The sequence below is a fragment of the Myxocyprinus asiaticus genome, chromosome 6 (genome assembly GCF_019703515.2).
Source record: "Myxocyprinus asiaticus isolate MX2 ecotype Aquarium Trade chromosome 6, UBuf_Myxa_2, whole genome shotgun sequence".
Classification (NCBI taxonomy): domain Eukaryota; kingdom Metazoa; phylum Chordata; class Actinopteri; order Cypriniformes; family Catostomidae; genus Myxocyprinus; species Myxocyprinus asiaticus.
Genome location: NC_059349.1, coordinates 21,410,501 through 21,431,204, shown reverse-complemented (window position 1 = coordinate 21,431,204; position 20,704 = coordinate 21,410,501). Strand labels below are relative to the sequence as shown.

The 20,704-nt window shown below is 39.2% G+C and overlaps 1 protein-coding gene across 1 annotated transcript; it reads left to right on the top strand.

Annotated features, from left to right (window-relative positions):
- Window positions 1-50: 50 nt before the first annotated feature.
- On the top strand, window positions 51-4,887 carry LOC127442181 (gastrula zinc finger protein XlCGF8.2DB-like). Its single transcript, XM_051700024.1, has 3 exons — window positions 51-140; window positions 736-898; window positions 3,177-4,887. The coding sequence occupies exons 2-3, from the start codon at window positions 814-816 to the stop codon at window positions 4,109-4,111; spliced, it is 1,020 nt and encodes a 339-aa protein (XP_051555984.1). The 5' UTR covers window positions 51-140; window positions 736-813; the 3' UTR covers window positions 4,112-4,887.
- Window positions 4,888-20,704: the final 15,817 nt, after the last annotated feature.

The window sequence follows — 20,704 nt, the reverse complement described above, 5'->3', positions numbered from 1 at the left end:
GAGGACTCTTATTTTGAAATAATTTTCTTGACCAGTTGTGCTGCCATCATTTTGTTTAGTTCAGCAGGAAGTAGTATGCAGAGCATAAAGCTGCCTATGAAATATTGTCTTTTACGCCTTGCCTGAGATATTATTCGTCTGTAAGTAATATAAATTTGATCATTTTGACATCAAGCACAATTTTATTCAGTAGAGTACAAACATTTGTATTTTAAAAGTGTTATTTTCAGAAGAAAAATGCCAGAGTACTCTGCCTGCAAATGATGTCTTATTTGGGTGCTACATGTTCCTTATGCATGTAGATTTATTAGTGTATTTTGTTTAGTTCAGTATTTGCAGTCTAGCAAAAACAAAAAATGTCAAGACAAATCACGTCTTGAGGGATTATTGGAATCCCATTCAAAATATTAGCTTGCTCTCTTGCTGTGCAAAGTAACACATTGTGAGGAAAGCTAAATATATTTTAATATATTTTAAAACCTATTGATATTGTACATTTAAACCAAATGAAAACCAATATTTAAACACAATTCAGTGAAATAACAGGTTAAATGTAAAAAATTGCTATTTGTTGCTTATGATAAACAAAAAAGCAAATAAGTAGCACATTTTAAAAATAAGCATACGACATCACCAGTCACACATAGCAATAACAAATAACACCTTCAGTGAAGCCCCTCCCACTGCAATTGACTTATAAATGCTGGAAATATTTCCATCATCCTACATGTGAAGAAAGAGGAATAGGGTGGCATATAAAGAGCAACAACTTCAAGATTAACAACTGAAGTCTACTGACATACTATTGCAAAAATGATGTCTATTAAAGAGGAGAAAGAAGACTCGAGTTATCCAGAGCCACGGATAATAAAACATGAAGATACAGAGGAACAAAGAGGTTGGTGTCCATTCTTGATTCATAATGACTGTTGAGGAACATTAAAAGGACAACTTTTTAAACAGTTCTCTAGATCTGGCAGCTGTAGTTGGATAATCGTTGCAGTAAAATTTAAAAATACAGTTACAAAAACAAAATATCACAATAAGACAGAACTAATATTTACTATATCAGATACAGTGTTGGGGAGATGCTAACTACAAGTAGCGACGCTACTAACTTAACTACATATTTCAGTAGCTTGACAGTAGCTCAGCTGCTTTTAAAACAGTGTAGTTTTTGCAGTAGCAAATTACTTTTTCCAGCAGGAAGCGGTGTAGCGCGACCAAACGCTATCATGTTTTGGTTAGATTATAACTATTAACCTTCTTTATGGCGTAGAAGCCAAATTTCTACCGGCAAAACGTCTGACGAATATGCAGCATATTCTGTCTCCTGCTCAGAATCAGGCAGCGTCTTCTTTTAAAACGGCAGACCACAAATGAAAATAGTGCATTACCACCATCTACTATTATGTCAGGCAGCTTATTACGGCTCACATGGATAAGAAGAGACTGTCTGATTGTTATGTGAAGTGACCAACCATAGTTTGTTTACTTTTACAAGATTGGTAAAACTGAAAATTATAAAAGAACACCATTCTATTCTATGAAACAAAGAATTTTTCAGACACTTTGTTGTTAATAGACAACACAGCAGGATATTTACCTTTATTTTTATTTTTTTATTTTTTTATAATAAAATTATTCAATAAGTTAATATTGCCTTTTAAGGGATTTATTTTCTGTTCTGAATATGTTTATTTCATTTCTCATTATCTGTGTATGGGAGCAGCGAGAGAAATAGTTCATATTATGCGTAACTACATGATAACACATTTTCTCCATTTCTTAGCATTTAATTAACTATTATTTTCATGTTAAATAAAATGTCTGGTTAAAGAAATAATTTATTATGGCATGTATTATTATGTGACTATCTTTTATAGGGTGACCATACATCCTCTTTTTTTTCCCCAAACATGTCCTCTTTTTTTTTGGACCTGAAAAAAACGTCCGGCTGGGATTTCAAAATTGCCTCTAAATGCTGGGATTTGGCTTTGTCTATATATTGTTGTTTTCTCCACAGTTAGGACTATCATACAATCTGTGTATTTGATACTGTGCATCAGTTTTCACACGTATTCGTGTTCTTATGTGATTATTCTGGCTCAGATCATCAGAGCGGACAATCTTCAGTATACTTTTCTCTCTCTCTTGCTTGCGCGCATTCTATGTGTGCATGAAAAAGAGATCGTTCAGACCTGCTCTGCCACTCTCAGTCAGAAACATTAATAACTTAAGTACACTTTTAAAAGTAGGTTCCCAGCTCTGCAAATTATGAAATATAACACCTGTTTTATCAGACTCTCACTTACTATGCAGTCATGTTTAACTGAAAATGTTGACAATATTGACACAACATCAAATATACTACATATCAGAGATATATAAACTAGTATGACAGATACAAATAGACCGTGATAGAAATTTTACAACTCCGAGTCCGTCAGATATTTGTAGCACAAACTCTGTATGTGAGATGTAAAGCTGGAACTTGGGTGTCAATGGCAAAAAAAGTCATAAAATACAATGAACAAGAATACATGAAGGGGAGAAAGCCCTGCGTCTCTATTCACATATTATCCATCAAGTACAAACCGTCAGCCCAAGGACAGTTCGTCATAAAAATTTGATCATTAGGGAGGTAGACTACACCTGGGCTCAGCAGGAGGACAGAAAATTGTGAATTATAGTACAGTATAAAAAATATTTTTTTAATGGCATCTGATCCTTTGTTTTTATTTTATGTGGTTGTATTTTATTTATATATTTTATGGCCATTATTAAGTGTATCAATGTTACTATTTATTAAATACATTAAATGCATTTAATTAATACATTTATTAATTTATTAATGTTATTAGTGCAAATTTTGCAATTGTTAATATTGGTTTGATAGTAACATTGTATAAGATATTGCTCATTAAGTAGCTTCAATGTAGCTAGTTACTTTTTGATAGTAACTAACTACTTTATCAAAAGGGTAGCTTGACTGTAGCTTAACTACTTTAAATTATGAGTAGCTTGTCAAACTAAAGTTTCAAAGTAGCTCCCCCAACACTAATCTGAGATTACATTAAAATAGATACTTGGCCTTTGCTGATTACTAGGATTAAATTGTGGTTCATTTGAATTTCTTGTTTTATGTTTGTCACAATTTTCTATGTTCATTTTAGATGTGTTGGAAGTGAAAGTGGAAAGTCAAGAACTGAATGACGTGAAGGAGAAACATCAGTATGATAAATCTGATAATTTCATAACTGGTGAAAAATCTTCTAGTTGCTCACAGACTGAAAAAAGTGTCACACAGAAAAAAACTCGAAGAACAAAAGACAGATTTTTTTTCATATGCCCTCAATGTGGAAAGAGTTTTGCACATAAACGAGATCTTGTGAGGCACCTGAGAATTCACACCGGAGAAAAGCCTTTCACATGCACTCAGTGTGGAAAGAGTTTCACACAAGAAGGAAACCTTAAGAGTCACCAAAGACTTCACTTTGGAGAGAAGCCTTTCACGTGTCTTCAGTGTGAAAAGAGTTTTTTACATAAAGGAAACCTAAAGAATCACATGATGCTTCACACTGGAGAGAAGCCTTTCACATGCACTGAGTGTGGGAAGAGTTTTGCAATAAAACGAAATCTTGAGAGGCACCTACAAATTCACACTGGAGAGAAGCCTTTCACATGTCTTCAGTGTAGAAAGAGTTTCTTACATAAAGAATACCTTAAGAGTCACATGTTAATTCACAGCGGAGAAAAGCCTTTCGCATGCAATCAGTGTGGAAAGAGATTTACACAAGAAAGAAACCTTAAGACTCACCTACGACATCACTTCGGAGAGAAGCCTCACACATGTCTTCAGTGTGGAAAGAGTTTTTTACATAAAGGAAACCTAAAGAATCACATGATGATTCACACTGGAGAGAAGCCTTTCACATGCACTCAGTGTGGAAAGAGTTTTGTAATAAAACGAAATCTTGTGAGGCACCAGAGAATTCACACTGAAGAGAAGCCTTCCACCTGCACTCAGTGTGGAAAGAGTTTCAAACAAAAAGAAGATCTACAGAGGCACTTAAAAATTCACACACTGTTATCCCTGATGTTGTTTTAACCCAGATAAATTAGGTACAATAAGCATTAATCCTAACATATGGTTTGGATTAGGTGGATGATTTTACTGATGTCTTTCATTCAACTGGAATTGTTTAGTTCGATCAATTAATCTGAACTTGTTTTAGGTCATTCTCATTGAATCAGTTTGTATACTTAAACCTGTTAATGCTCATTGACCCCACCCATAGGCCTGACTTTGATTTGCTTAAATGAGTTCACATTTACTATATAGTGTGCTGTTCAAAATTGTTCATAATGTTGACAAATTATACATCTGGGGGCATGCACATCAACAGGTTGAATTAACAAGTGTATTTGCCAAATCAACTCAAAAACATGTTGAATCTACTAAAATCTGTGTCAGTTAACTTTGCATCATTTGTCCCAAAATCTTCAATACTGAGAAATGTAAATTAATTTGATAATAAACACATTTTAGACAAACAATATCACCCTAAATGTTGTCCCAACTAGTTTAACAAATTTGTCTAAACAGACTATTTAATGTTTTGCTGATTTGCCAGATCACAGCATGCATTGCGGTATGAATATATTTTTATGGTTAGTGTTAGTTGTGTGTTGATGTTCAGAGCTCATCTTTTTATTTCATTATGTTTGTTGATTGTCACCATTACTGAGGTGTGTGTCAAATTTTGAGGTCTATGTGCCTCCACTAGTTATCACATACTGAGTTTGCTTTGCAATTTGCTAATGCCTTAAAAGGCAAAGAGTGTACAGTGTTCTTGCATAAAGTATGCAAATAAAGTGCAAGAGTGTTTAAAAAACAAGTTTAATTAATTATATTAATATTATTTGAACAAAATGTGTCAAATCTACATTCCTTAAATCAAGCGGTTTTACAGTTGTTTTATTTGTTGTCTCAAAAAGACTTCGAGTTAAAAAAAAAAAAATTATATCAATGCAACTTGAGTCAAAGCAAAGATAACACAACTAATTAAGTTGAGTCAACCCAACTTTTTTAGGACATCGAGTTTCCATAAAATAGGGGTGTAAATCTTTGGGTTGATAGTGAATCGATTTAAATTCATGATTCATTGCTTTTCGATTTGATTCAAAAGCGATTTTTGGAAAATGCAGAACAATTCAATTCGATTTGATTCACTTAACTTTGATTCAGCGATTCAATTCAGTTTCAACTTTTTCGACCATCATAAGTTTGCATCCCTATGAGTAATAAACTTTAGACAACGATGACAGTCGGACCACTGATTTTTTATTATTATTTTTTTCAAATTAATTCACACTGGGTTGGTAACATGGTAATTTGGCCTGAATACCTCGGGATATGAATTAATTTTCAGTAATTCAACAATCGAGGGCCTGGGTAGCTCAGCGAGTATTGACACTAACTGCCAACCCTGGAGTAGCGAGTTAGAATCCAGGGCATGCTGAGTGACTCCAGCCAGGTCTCCTAAGCAACCAAATTGGCCCGGTTGCTAGGGAGGGTAGAGTCACATGAGGTAACCTCGTGGTCGCTATAATGTTGTTCTCACTTTCGGTGGGGCACGTGGTGAGTTGTGTGTGGATGCCACGGAGAATAGCGTGAAGCCTCCACATGCGCTATGTCTTCACGGTAACGCGCTCAACAAGCCATGTGATAAGATGCGCAGATTGCCGTTCTCAGACATGGAGGCAACTGAGATTCATCCTCCACCATCCGGATTGAGGTGAGTCACTACGGCACCAAGAGGACTTAGAGTGCATTGGGAATTGGACATTCCAAATTGGGGAGAAAAGAGGAGAATTTTTTTTTTTTTTCCCAAAACTTCCAAATCACATCCAAATATTTTTACCTCAATTCTTACCTCTAGTTTAATTCAAATTAAATTAATTTTTATTATACAACCTGTATTATGGCCCTTTTCTTCAGTGACTTGGTTTCCAGCAAGACATACAATCATATGCTGACTTACTGAATTATGTCATGGTTACTTGTCCATATGGTTGTTCCAACCCCAAAGGAACAAAATGATATGTTAAGCTAAATGTTAGTCCCTGTCAGTATTCACTTTCATTAATCTTTTTCCATAGAATGAAAATTAATACTAACTAAGACTAACAGTTTGCCTAACATCTCCTTTTGAAAGAAAGCCATATGAGTTTGCAAAAACATGAAGGTGAATAAGTGATGACAGAATTTTCATTTTGGGGTCAACTATTCCTTTAAAAGTTCAATTGTCAATGCTCTCCAGATTAAAGCTGACAAAATACACATAATGCACAGATGAAATCCTGAAAGAGGGGACCTTGCTGCTAGATTAGTTATGATGTTTACTGAAACTAGATAATAATATGCATAATAAAGGTAGATAATTAGATGATATTTTGAATGTTATGCATGTACTGTATATTATTAATAATATAGTATTTATATTATGGAAACTGGTACTCAGGCCTACTTATTATTAATATGACTGATTCACAAAGCAGAGAAAATACCTGTACAGGTCAGATGGAGATGAAAGATGTATCAGGTGTTTAACAGGATGAAGTAGTCTGCTTTAAGCATTTCTCTCCACTCAGCCGCTGTTCTGGTAGCATTATACACAAACAATTTCTGAAATTTCTGCCTTTTATGGAGCCAAATTTGTGCCAAAACTAAACAAACAAATAGAGCATTTTGTAAACAAACACAAACCGCTTTGCAAAGGAAAACTGACTCTCAAACAAACTAAAAACGATTTGCAAATACAATGGGCCATTTAAGAGAAAATGTACCACAGGTTTGACAAACAAAGGCACTGTGTTTCCTTACGACTCAGTACACTTGACCTTGCGTTTATTAACGCATATGGGAGTGCCTTCTTACACGACCTAGTTGAAACCTCTCTACAATAACGCAAATATTCCAATATTGGCTATGGTATTTGAGACACACCTGTTTTGGCGCGAAACTGTCCGCTTAAAAACAGGTGCACAAACACCCATTTTCTCAGAATTTCTTCCTTCAAGACAACAATCATCTCGTCTAGAAGCCATCTACCTTTGCCGTCGATATACACGAGTCAGCGGGTGGAATCTTCGCGGGGCGTAATCATCGCGGGAACACTTTCCACTCTCCTGCAGTGCTCCGGCAAACATCACACTGCCTCGCCGATTGACGGTTAACGGGCCTCAGCATCCTGATTCACCGCAGTGCTTCAGCAGGGTTTGTGTATCCTTACAAAGCAATTGTATATGGTGTATTGTATATTGTGTGATATAAATATAACTATATATTAATTTATATATTTATATATCAAAAAGAGTCACTTGTGCGTTGTAAGTGTTCCTTGTGCGAAAGGCACATCCCGCAGTCAGATAAGCATGAGAGCTGCATTGACTGTCTGGGCCTCACCCACGCAGAGACAACTCATGGAGACAGACTGTCCTCACTGTGAAGGCATGAGTCTCAAGACGCTTCGCTCACGAATCACCCTTGTTCTGAGGAACGATTCATCCTCCCGCGTGTAGGTGCTACTGGTTGTTTAGATCAGTTTTACTATCAGAAATAATTAATTATTTCTTATTAATTATTAATTAATATTTAAACTAAATAATAGAATCTACCTCATTAAAGCCTCACACGGGGCACCAGTAAATGTAGTGTGCTACGTTCAGGAGCGGGTTTGGCTATTAGCAATAATTAATAATTATCAATTATTAAAATCAATAGAACATTGACTTGAATCAGTGTTAGCTCTTTTAATCCTTCACATCAACAATCAAAGATAACCATCAAATTCAATAGAATATTAATTATTATCAAAGATAATCATTAATTATTTAAATCAATGGAACACTGATTAGAATTAACACTAGCTTATTGATCCTTCAAATTAAAAAATCATCAAAGATAATTATCAATTATCAAAATCAATAGAATCTTAGTAAGGATTAATATCGCCAGGTCACCACCCTGAAATCAGGGACTAATAACCAGACAGTATAACAGTCTCAATATTAGATTGTTCTCTTAGGAAAATCGACATTCAAAAGGAAACAATGAAGGCTTGAATCTGAGCACTGACATCCCCTCAGCCTTTGACACAGGTGTATACAAAACAAACCAAAACACTTCTCTTTGAAATATAACAAAGTTTATTGATGCAGTAATATCAATTAATAATCAATACAATGCAGTCAATAAACTTCCGACTTACAACTACAAATTAACAGTGACATGATTAGATATGGTAACCAAAATAAGCCTATAACACATGTGAGGAAGGTATGTGTGTGTTTGTGTGAATGGGTGTGTGTGTGTAAGGAGTGACGTGCACAAAATGGCGGACGTGACTCTTGTGGAGAGTACGTCATGTGAGATTTCCAGCCAGAGAATATGGCCATGAATATGGGCGGAGAGAAGCCGGTTAATGGCGTCTGCCCATTTACCGTGTGTCTCCGCTTGTACGATAACTTATAACTTAGGGACAAAGCTGAGCTTTATCACTAAGTTATCTACTAGCCAAAAGTGTGTGGGAATGTTTGTGAGGGGTCGCGTGTGTGTGTGGTTAGTACGAGAGAGAGAGAGAATAAAGTGGTGGCACCAAAGCCGGTTTCGCGATCGTGGGAGAGAAAGCAGCTGTTAGTTTATCACTCAGAGACGCGGTGAACGGCTCGTAAACCGTCCTGTGATCTTTGGTTCTTTAATGGATAAACTCAGTGTGCCGGTCTCACCAGCGATGGCGGAAATACCCAACAGTCCAATGTAGTTGGACTACAACACAGAAAATATCGAATTCGTGATAACAGTACGTTACAGTAATACCATAAGTATTATTAGCAGCAATGAGCGGACTCGGCGGTCCGTAAACTGTACAAGCAATAACCTTGATACACAAGAATAACACACTATAATATTCTATCTCTTCCCAGACGTAACCTCTTACTTGAATCGCATTAGGATGCAGGTAGAATGTGTGTTCATCCATCCTTTAACTCCGACTCGGTTCCTCAAGGCTCGGATGATGACGGGAGGCCGTTTCCTCGCACTGTCGGAGGGCGGTACGGCTGCTGATTCGTGGCGGGCTGGCGGAGAAATCAGCGACGTCGACTTGGTTGAAGAAGGAAGAGAAATCTTTTTCTTCACTTCTGCAGGCAAACAGATGAAGATGCGGATTGCTCTGCGGTCTCCTTCGGATCCGTTAGAGTGTTTGGTGGAACACAGAGTAATCTCAACTCGTCCAGTGAGATGGAGATTGTATGGCCACAGTTTCAAGTCGTACATGACTTCCTTGTGCCACGAGGCCACACCTGAGAGCAGCGATCAAGCAAAGTTGCTGGAAGCGATGCCCAAATGGATCTCAGAGGTATTTCTACTCCCGATGACGTCATGGTTGAGGGGCGTTTTGTCGTGCTCCTCATCCAATAGTAGTTGAGAGTTCGCGTCTTTGGAATTTCACACACAGGTGCAAAGTGAGCAAGGCTTCATGGGATTTGTAGTCTGTTTTGGACTCCCTTTGTTTGATTTTGGCAAGTTTGCGCAGGTTTGTTTGATCAATAAGATTTATGACCGTGTGTGTGTGTAGGCCTCAGTCAGGCTTACGACTGTGTTAGGCCTGCCTTTGTCTTATATCTGAATACATGAGGCACAACACGCGCCCTCCCACCTGCCTTTTCTGTGATACCTGAGGATTTACACGAGGAGGCACGGCAGGGCCATGAGGTCGAGCAGGAGGGCTTTGAGGTGGTCCTCCTCCTGGCGGCATGCCCCGCGAGCCCTTCAATCTCTTCGAAGCATGTGTTTTCAGATACACTATGAGCGAGACAAGCTCCGGCCTTCTGAAAGAGTAGGCGGCCTCGTCTCATGCAGCGGTTCTGACGCTGAGGATAATAATGACAATGTCATGTCTCTCGCTGCATCAGGCGAGTGGTCAGTGGATGATGCTGCCGCCCCTCCCCCCAGCGAGGGAGAAGAAACGTTCACGCGCAACTGACAGGGAGATGCTCCGCGTCCTTACAAGGGTGGTTGAAGAGCTTCACCTTGAGTGGTCTCCCCCAGATGAACCTGAACAGTCTCGCCTTGATGAATGGTTCCTGCAGTCAGGACACCATCAAATGGCAGCGTCCTGCAAATCTGCCCCATTCTTCCCCAAAGTTCATAACGCCCCTCTTGGTGCGCTCACGCAGTGACGCCATCCTCTCTAATGTAGATCACGGGGAAGAAAACAGTTATGCCCAATTACCCCTTGTGGAGGAGGCGGTAGCTGCATACCTCTGCCCAGCGAGTAACAGGCCATGGAAATCACGCCCCATACATCCTTCCAAACCGTGTCAACAAACGTCCGCACTGGCAGGAAAAGCTTACTCAGCGGCAGGACAAGCTGGATCAGCACTCCATGCAATGGTAGTGCTCCAGGAATTCCAAGCAAAGCTCCTCAGACAAATGGACAAGCACTTTCAAAGAGCTATGGGCCGCTACAGACTTAGCGCTGCATGCCATGAAAGTCACAGCGCAGGCCATCGGCAAGTCTATGGTCAACCTGGTCATTCTGGAGCGGCATATATGGCTGATCCCCACGGAGATAAGAGAGAAAACATCTCTGCTGAATGCTCCAGTGTCTCTAGCTGGCCTCTTTGGCTGCATGGTGAGTAAGTTTGCTAAGCGTTATGTTGCGACTTAGCAGCAGTCACAAGCTATAAGACGCTTTATGCCCAAACAGAGCATGGTGCAGACGGCTCGCCCTCGCTCTATTTCAAGCCAGTGCCAGGCTAAAAGACCCATGCCCGCTATCTCAGCGCCAGCACCTGCCTCCGCCGAGCCTCTGGTGAGGCCATGCAAGCCGTGGCCCAGACGGAAGCAGCCGTACTAGCGTCCACCTCGCACCGACAGGAAGAACTCCCTAGCGCAGCGGAAGCACTCCTGACGGGCGCAACGCTTTGAAGCAGAAAACGGAGCCCATGGTTCCCTCCGGTGCTCTGAAGAAGGCTCGATTAGAGACACAGAACTCTGTTCCCTATCTCCCCACTGCTGTTCGTTGGGAGTATTGTTGTTCACAATGTTTTGCAAAATGTTGTTTCTGTGTCCTATGCAATAACAAAATGCTACACAAAATGCAATGAATAATACAGCACTCATTGCAAATGCACAAGATGCTCATACATTTTCAAAAAAGAGCCCTTTTCCTCTTCAAAGCACACAGATTATGCGCAACTGCTCTCCAATAGTGAGTGTCGCATCATATCATACGGTGAGCAAACCAAATTGCCCTCTGTCCCATTACGCAGATGCGTGGCGAGCCCTAACGGGTATTTTAGAATGGGTGCAAAAAACTATCAAACATGGTTACACGATCCAATTTGCACACTGGCCATCCTGTTTCAATAACATTCTGTCTTCCACTGTTTCACCTGAAGACGCGTCAGTATTACGAGCCGAAATGCACAATCTCATTGGGAAAAACGCGATAGATTCGGCCAATCCTAGATCTGAGACATTTAAATCGTGCACTTATAAAGCGCCCATTCAAAATGATTACTTAGAAATGGATCTTATCGCATGTACGCCCACATTATTGGTTTGCGTCAATAGATCTGAAGGATGCGTACTTTCATATCCAAATTGAAATACATCGCAGGATGTTTTTGAGATTCACGTTAGAGGGAACAGTGTATCAATTCAAAGCTCTGCCCTTCAGACTGTCTCTGGCTCCTCGCACATTCACGAAGTGCATCGATGCGGTTCTCGCCCCTCTGAGACTGAGCGGTGTATGCATCTTGAACTACCTCGATGATTGGCTGTTACTGGCACAATCAGAGGCTCTGTTATGCCAGCACAGAGACTTACTGCTTCAGCATCTAAACAGCTTGGACCTCAATGTAAACTGGGCGAAGAGCACGCTCTGCCCCAGCCAACGAATCTCCTTTTTGGGAGTCTGCCTCGACTCTACGAGCACCTCACGAGAGTGCATGTTCAGGCTATTCTACAGTGTCTGTCTCAGTTCAAACTGGAGAGAACACTTCCTCTGAAGCTGTTTCAGAAAGCATTGGGATTTATGGCAGCGGCATCCGCCATCATCCCATTAGGTCTCTTACACGAGACCTCTTCAGTGCTGGCCGAAGTGCCGCATGCCACAACATGTTTGGTGCCAAGGGCGCACGCGTATCACTATATCCCTCCACTGTATAGCTGCTTTAACACCATGGACAGCTCCTGCATTTTACCAGCAAGGTGTCACGCTGGGGCAAGTTGTCAGGTGGAAAGTGGTGACTACGGATGCTTCCAATACAGGTTGGGGGGCAGTGTGCAATGGACGCCCGACTTTCGGCACCTGGACAGGTGCGAGGAGGGCATGGCACATCAACCGCCTAGAGCTATCGGCTGTAATTCTAGCCTTAAAGGCTTTTCAGTCAGAAATAACAAGCTGTCATGTCCTGGTTTGCTCAGACAACATGACAGTTGTGGCATATATAAAGCAATGGTACACAAATGGCCGGCGAAACGCAAATATTTGTTTCCCCCGGTATGCCTGTTTCACTCTGTCATATGCAAAGTCCGAGAGGACAAGGAAACGGTTCTATTAGTTGTGGCGAAATGGCCCAACCAGCCATATTTTCCAGAAATGATGGATATGCTGTACAGCACACCATGGGAAATACCACTGAGGAGGGATCTCCTCTCTCAGGCACAAGGCACAATCTGGCATCCCCAGCCCCAGCTGTGGAACCTGCATGTGTGGCCCCTAAATGGGGTGCACTACATGTGCCAGAACTGACACATTCAGACATGAACACCATTTTACAGGCCAGAGCACCGTCCACGAGAAGCCTCTACGCACTAAAATGGAAGGTGTTCACTGATTGGTGTCTCTTACATGGCAAGGACCCAGTAAACTGCCCCATATATGAAATTCTAGAATTTCTTCAAGAGTGATCAGACACAGGACTCACCCCGTCAACACTCAAAGTGTATGTATCACGCACATGAAGCCGGTGCCTCTATGGGCAAGCATGATTTAATCATAAAGTTTCTTAAAGGAGCAAGATGATTAAACCCACCTTGGCCGGCTACAGTCCCGACTTGTGACTTAACTTTAGTCCTAAAAGCTCTCGCGGGGCCCCCCTTCGAGCCTTTGAACTCTGTTGATTTGCGCATGCTCTCCGTTAAGACCGCATTACTGCTGGCTCTGACCTCAGTAAAGCAGTTTGGTGACCTGCATGCACTATCAGTCAACAATTCATGTCTGGAGTTTGGCCCCGGTCTTTCAAGAGCCACTGTCAAACCCAGGAAAGGCTATATACCCAAGGTCCTAACCATGCCCTTCAAAGCACAGGTGGTTCACCTTCAGGCCTTCTTCCCTCCTCCATTTAATTAGAATGAGGAACAATCATTGTATTTGTTATGCCTTGTGTGGGCACTACATGCATACATTGAATGTACTTGCCAGTTTAGACTGTCTGATCAGCTCTTTATATGCTATTGTGGATGCACAAAAGGAATGTCCGTCTCCAAGCAAAGGCTCTCTCAATGGATCGTCGATGCAATTACCCTGGCTTATGAGTCGCAGTGTCAGATTTTCCCAATTGGTGTTAAAGCACACTCAACTAGAGGCATGGTCTCCTCATGGGCATGGACGAATGGTGTGTCCTTACAAGACATATGTTTTGCAGCAGGATGGTCCTCTCAAAACACATTTGCAAGGTTTTACAACCTAGTTTAGAGCACTTGCTATTCATTGGCCAAATATATATATATATATATATATATATATATATATATATATATATATATATATATATATACAGGTGCATCTCAATAAATTAGAATGTCATGGAAAAGTTCATTTATTTCAGTAATTCAACTCAAATTGTGAAACTCGTGTATTAAATAAATTCAATGCACACAGACTGAAGTAGTTTAAGTCTTTGGTTCTTTTAATTGTGATGATTTTGGCTCACATTTAACAAAAACCCGCCAATTCACTATCTCAAAAAATTAGAATACATCATAAGACCAATAAAAAAAACATTTTTAGTGAATTGTTGGCCTTCTGGAAATTATGTTCATTTACTGTATATGTACTCAATACTTGGTAGGGGCTCCTGTTGCTTTAATTACTGCCTCAATTTGGCGTGGCATGGAGGTGATCAGTTTGTGGCACTGCTGAGGTGGTATGGAAGCCCAGGTATCTTTGACAGTGGCCTTCAGCTCGTCTGCATTTTTTGGTCTCTTGTTTCTCATTTTCCTCTTGACAATACCCCATAGATTCTCTATGGGGTTCAGGTCTGGTGAGTTTGCTGGCCAGTCAAGCACACCAACACCATGGTCATTTAACCAACTTTTGGTGCTTTTGGCAGTGTGGGCAGGTGCCAAATCCTGCTGGAAAATGAAATCAGCATCTTTAAAAAGCTGGTCAGCAGAAGGAAGCATGAAGTGCTCCAAAATTTCTTGGTAAACGGGTGCAGTGACTTTGGTTTTCAAAAAACACAATGGACCAACACCAGCAGATGACACTGCACTCCAAATCATCACAGACTGTGGAAACTTAACACTGGACTTCAAGCAACTTGGGCTATGAGCTTCTCCACCCTTCCTCCAGACTCTAGGACCTTGGTTTCCAAATGAAATACAAAACTTGCTCTCATCTGAAAAGAGGACTTTGGACCACTGGGCAACAGTCCAGTTCTTCTACTCCTTAGCCCAGGTAAGACGCCAGGAGTGGCATAACAAGAGGAATACGACAACTGTAGCCAAATTCCTTGACACGTCTGTGTGTGGTGGCTCTTGATGCCTTGACCCCAGCCTCAGTCCATTCCTTGTGAAGTTCACCCAAATTCTTGAATTGATTTTGCTTGACAATCCTCATAAGGCTGCGGTTCTCTCGGTTGGTTGTGCATCTTTTTCTTCCACACTTTTTCCTTCCACTCAACTTTCTGTTAACATGCTTGGATACAGCACTCTGTGAACAGCCAGCTTCTTTGGCAATGAATGTTTGTGGCTTACCCTCCTTGTTAAGGGTGTCAATGATTGTCTTCTGGACAACTGTCAGATCAGCAGTCTTCCCCATGATTGTGTAGCCTAGTGAACCAAACTGAGAGACCATTTTGAAGGCTCAGGAAACCTTTGCAGGTGTTTTGAGTTGATTAGCTGATTGGCATGTCACCATATTCTAATTTTTTGAGATAGTGAATTGGTGGGTTTTTGTTAAATGTGAGCCAAAATCATCACAATTAAAAGAACCAAAGACTTAAACTACTTCAGTCTGTGTGCATTGAATTTATTTAATACACGAGTTTCACAATTTGAGTTGAATTACTGAAATAAATGAACTTTTCCACAACATTCTAATTTATTGAGATGCACCTGTATATATATATATACTTATGCCCTTCCCTTTAAGAATGAGCTCCCTATCATTTGCATAATCGCCTGCATTCAGGCCGTTATAATTTACCATAAAGTCACAAGCACTTACATTATAAATAAACTCCCTTCCCGACTAGGTTCATAAGGAGTTAATTCATATTATATGACTATAGTTCATATATTCGTTATAAGTGCTCTCCTACTGGCCAACACAAGGATCATTCACTGTGGCATACTCATGTCGGTCGGCGTCCCACAAGACTGCGGCACCATGTTTCCTCTCTGGGAAGTTATGTCGTGCAGTGCGGTGTAATGGGATTCTGTTCCCCATATGCGTAGCTACGCAACGTCAAGTGTACTGAGTCATAAGGGAATGTCTCGGTTACGTACGTAACCTCGGTTCCCTGAGATGAAGGGAATGAGACATTGCGAACACTAGCCACACAACAAGACTCAGAGTTCTTGAGGCACGAGTGATGCGCTCCTTGTTTTCAGTCAAAAATTCTGAGGAAATGGTGTCCGTGCACCTGTTTTTATAGTGGACAGTTTCACGGCAAAAAAGGCGGGGCTAAAACACCATAGCCAATATTAGAATATTGCCATTATTGTAGAAGATTTTCAACAAGGTCATGTAAGAAGGCACTCCCCATATGAGTAGCTACACAATGTCTCCGTCCCTTCATCTCAGGGAACTGTGGTTACGTATATAACCGAGGGTATAAACACCATGGGACAATGCAGCCATCATACCACTCAGGAAGGAGACACATTCTGTATCCTAGAGATGAACGTAATTTGGTGCAAAAAGTGCAAATCAATCCCAGAACAACAGCAAAGGACCTTGTGAAGATGCTGGAGGAAACAGGTAGACAAGTATCTATATCCACAGTAAAACGAGTCCTATATTGACATAACCTGAAAGGCTGCTCAGCAAGGAAGAAGCCACTGCTCAAAACTGCCATAAAAAGCCAGACTACAGTATGCAAGTGCACATGGGGACAAAGATCTTACTTTTTGGAGAAATGTCCTCTGGTCTGATGAAACAAAGCTTGAACTGTTTGGCCGTAATGACCATCGTTATGTTTGGAGGAAAAAGGTTGAGGCTTGCAAGCCAAAGAACACCATCCCAACCATGAAGCATGGGGGTGGCAGCATCATGATGTGGGGGTGCTTTGCTGCAGGAGGGACTGGTGCACTTCACAAATAGATGGCATCACGAGGAAGGAAAATTATGTGAATATATTGAAGCAACATCTCAAGACATCAGCCATGAAGTTAAAGCTTGGTCGCAAATGGGTCTTCCAAATGGACAATGGACAATTTTTTTTTTTTTTTTTTTTTTTTTTTTGTTCAAGGTCAATTAAACCTAAATGTTTACAGGTTTCAATTGTCAGAGGACACTTTCAGTTCAATACTGTCATTAACCCTTAAATGCATGGTAATTTTCCCAAACACTCTTACATATTCGAGTCTTTAGAGACCTTAGATATTAGAGCGATATTAGAGCCCTTATATCTATCAAAAATGGATATACAAAATGCCCAGATATTGTCAAATTTTCAACACATTTACAAGACAATTAAATGTTTTTTTTTTTTTTTTTTTTTTTTACAAAATATTTTAATATATTTTGATGTTTTATTTTCATAAATTAAATAGATTTTTATATTTTAAATAGGTAATTATAAAAAATATTATTTATGGAAGTGCAAAAAACAAAACAAAAAAAAAACCCGACACTCTTACATACCTCAGGTCTCTAGAGACCCTATTAACTTTTGGTCCTTAAACCATTATTAAAAAAATAAAATATTTTACCAATTTTGGCATTGTTTTGTGTGTGTGTGTGTTACACTATTTATAAGAGCTAGATTGAGGAATATTAAAGAGGTGTGGGCACAGCTTCAAAAAATGGATGAGGTACAGGGGGTGGAATGAGGTCCTGGGTCTATAGACCCGAAGTGTGCGTTTAAAGATTAAATTGGTTACTTTAAGAGGTAAAAATGTCCACATGAACAATTAAACTGCCTCAGGACTCCCCCATAGTGCAATAATGTAAATAAATATCTCATGTACATATGTAAATTCACATATTTAATTCAATAACTGTACATAGCCCTACCTTGTACATATATTACCACTTGCACATGTACATACGCCATACTGTTATATGTCCTATTATTTGTATGTCTATTTTATACTCTTATGTAGTTTTATATTCTGTGTCTCACTGTAATGTTCTGTGTGCACTTGTTTCTCCTATCACCAAAAAAAAAATTCCTAGTGTACGTGAGAACACTTGGCAATAAAGCTCATTCTGATTTTGATTCTGATTCTAAAATAATCCATAAAGCATCTACATATTACGAGCTCAGGTTGTCAATATTTTGATTAAAACATGTTTATTGGGTGTGGACAGAAAAAAAAAAAAAGAAAAGGATTGTCTAATGTTACTGCCTTATTCTTCTGAGTAATCAGATTTTTTTCACCCAACCAAACATCTTTAGACAAAAACAGTCATGGCTAATAAATCCTAAACAATCTGTGCCTAATTTTATTAAAGCCCAATGAACAATCAAATCCATTTCTGAATGTGACAGTGACTGACCTTTGTTCTGTATATGGTTACAACAGCACAATTCAAGTTGGTCTGTAATACTCCCCCATTTCAGTACTGTGTATAATAAAAGTGCTTACACGATTTATCATGTCCTTACCTTTTTCATATAACATAGTCATGGTATACATTTTATTCTAATCAACTGTTCAAGATTGCATAATTTTTCATTCTGTTTGTTGACATTTTATTACAACTTAACACATTCAATCACTGTCTATATAGTCACATAGTGTAAATCTCACAATGCTAAAACAATGAATGGTATAATGTTTTCACATTTTTTAAGTTCTGAACTTGACTTAAACTCTACAGACCTGCCTTTAAGACATCAAATACAAATGTTCACTGCTGCTGTAAGCCCCAAGTAGCCACAAACCTAACCCTAATCCTACCTAGGCAGTTTTCTACAAAAATGAGCCAATGTTATATATTAGATGTCCAGAAAAAAATATGCAGTCCAGCAGGAAAAGCATGCTAAACAAATGATGATAAAATGGTATAGATCATTGCAAAGGGGATGATCACAGCCTTCTAATGACACCAAGATTGAGCTTCTAGTCAACTCAAAGGCTGAGATATTCGATGAAACCAATGGGGGTGGTGCATGAACTGAAAATTTGTCTGAATGTCTATGGACAAGCACATCTATGAGGGCTAAAATGCATTAGAGTGCCACCTAAATTTCAGACCGGAATTTTGTGATAGAAGGTGATAGAGGAAAAAGTATTTTTCCTAGTACTCGCTGCCATATAGTGGAATGAAACTGTGGAATTGTTTTTATTTGGGGTTGGGGTTCTGAAAAATTAGACCAAGTTTTTGCAATTAGTCCACAGTATGTTAAGGGTGAGCTTTTCAGTTTCTGTGTGAAAAATTGCAGGCGGCAGCCCAAAAATGCACCAGAGTTTAAGCTAAAATGTTTACATGTTAAGATATTGTGATAATTGTATAAGGTGATAAAAAAACTATGACAGATTGTAAATACCATGTAGTTTAAAATGTTAGACATGTATTATCTATTTATTTAAAGTTATCTGTTTATTAAGTTATTAGGATGTGCTACATTGTAAATGCAATGTTACACATAAAGTACAGATAGAGACTCTTTAAAGTCAGATGATATCTGTTCAAAGGGTTTACTGGACTGTTCTATCAATATTTTATATTTTAAATGTCTGATCCCTCTCTGAACTTATGTTATCAGTAAGCTTTAAAATCAAACTCTGCGCAATATAAACATTGTAGTCTGACTACAGAATCTACTGAACTTTAACACTCTAAATTTAACAACCTTTTGTAAAATCATTCACAAACAATTGTGAGGATATGAGAAAGCTTTTAAAAGACATGTGAAGCCAAACCATAAAAAATTGCATTATGAATTGTACTGTATGCATAATGTATTATTGTTCAGCAAAACCTGAAAGCATGTTACATATCATCAAATAAATTAAATGATTGTTTATGTGTAATGTGGTTCGCTCTCGATGGATGCCACAGAGAATAGCGTGAAGCCTCCACATGCACTAGGTCTCCGCGGTAATGCACTCAACAAGCCACATGACAAGATGCATGGATTGACTCTCTCAGACGCAGAGGCAACTGAAATATGCCACCACGAGGACCTAGAGCGCATTGGGAATTGGGCATGCCAAATTGGGGAGAAAAGGGGAGAAAAAACAGAAATATGTTTTACTCAAGTAATTTAATCGTAACATAATTAAAAGTCTGTAACTGTAATCTAATTACAAGAAATTAAATGTAATCTTTTACTACTTTTGGACTAAAATATAATTTGATTACAGTGAATAAATTCTTTGTAATCACGTTACTTACAGACCTGCTTAGTTGTCAAGACTGTAAAGATGGGCACTGAAAGTCTAAAACTTTAATTTCTTGAAAGTTGTCTTCATTTCACACAAGTACTGCAGTGTGGTGTCAGGTTAATAGAGATGCTTGCATGGTAACTGATCCGTTGTTGACTGTTGCATCGCCATAAGTGGTGAATTGACACAGAAACAAAACAAAAACACCTCTGTCTTCCTGTCACTGCACCCCTTTGTATTTGTACTTTAACTGCATTTGCCTATTCCTCACCATGACTTCGTCAATATGCAACAACTCAATGTTTAACACCAGGTGCACTTCATATTGCAGGACTAACCTTTGTAGTGTTAATCAAAGCAGATTAGCATTTCCTGCCTCAAATGCAGTCCACATGGGAAACGCGATAGGTGATGGCAAGACAATGCATGCATATATTGAAATAGGTGGGGGAAAAATACACTAAAGCATTTTAGTTTCATCCATACCATCAGAGAAACTGATCCATACTGTGGGTGAGAAACAGATAAATAATTAAGTCCTTTTTTGCTATAAATCCCCACTTTCACAAGTGAAACTGAAAGTGGAGATTTATAGTAAAAAAGGGCTTAAATATTTATCTGTTTCTCACCCACACATTTCATATCACTTCTGAAGATATAGATTTAACCACTAGAGTCTTATGGATTACTTTTATGCTACGTTTATTTGATTTTTGGATCTTCAAATGTCTGGCCACCATTCACTTGCATTGAAAGGAACTCCGGAGCTAAAATATTCTTCTAAAAATCTTTGTTTGTATTCTGCAGAAGACAGAAAGTCATACACATCTGGGATGGCAT

Coding starts and splice junctions, on each gene's coding strand:
- LOC127442181 (XM_051700024.1), top strand. CDS start 814: ATGATGTCTATTAAAGAGGAGAAAGAAGACTCGAGTTATCCAGAGCCA. Junction 899..3,176: donor AGATACAGAGGAACAAAGAG/GTTGGTGTCCAT, acceptor TGTTCATTTTAG/ATGTGTTGGAAGTGAAAGTG.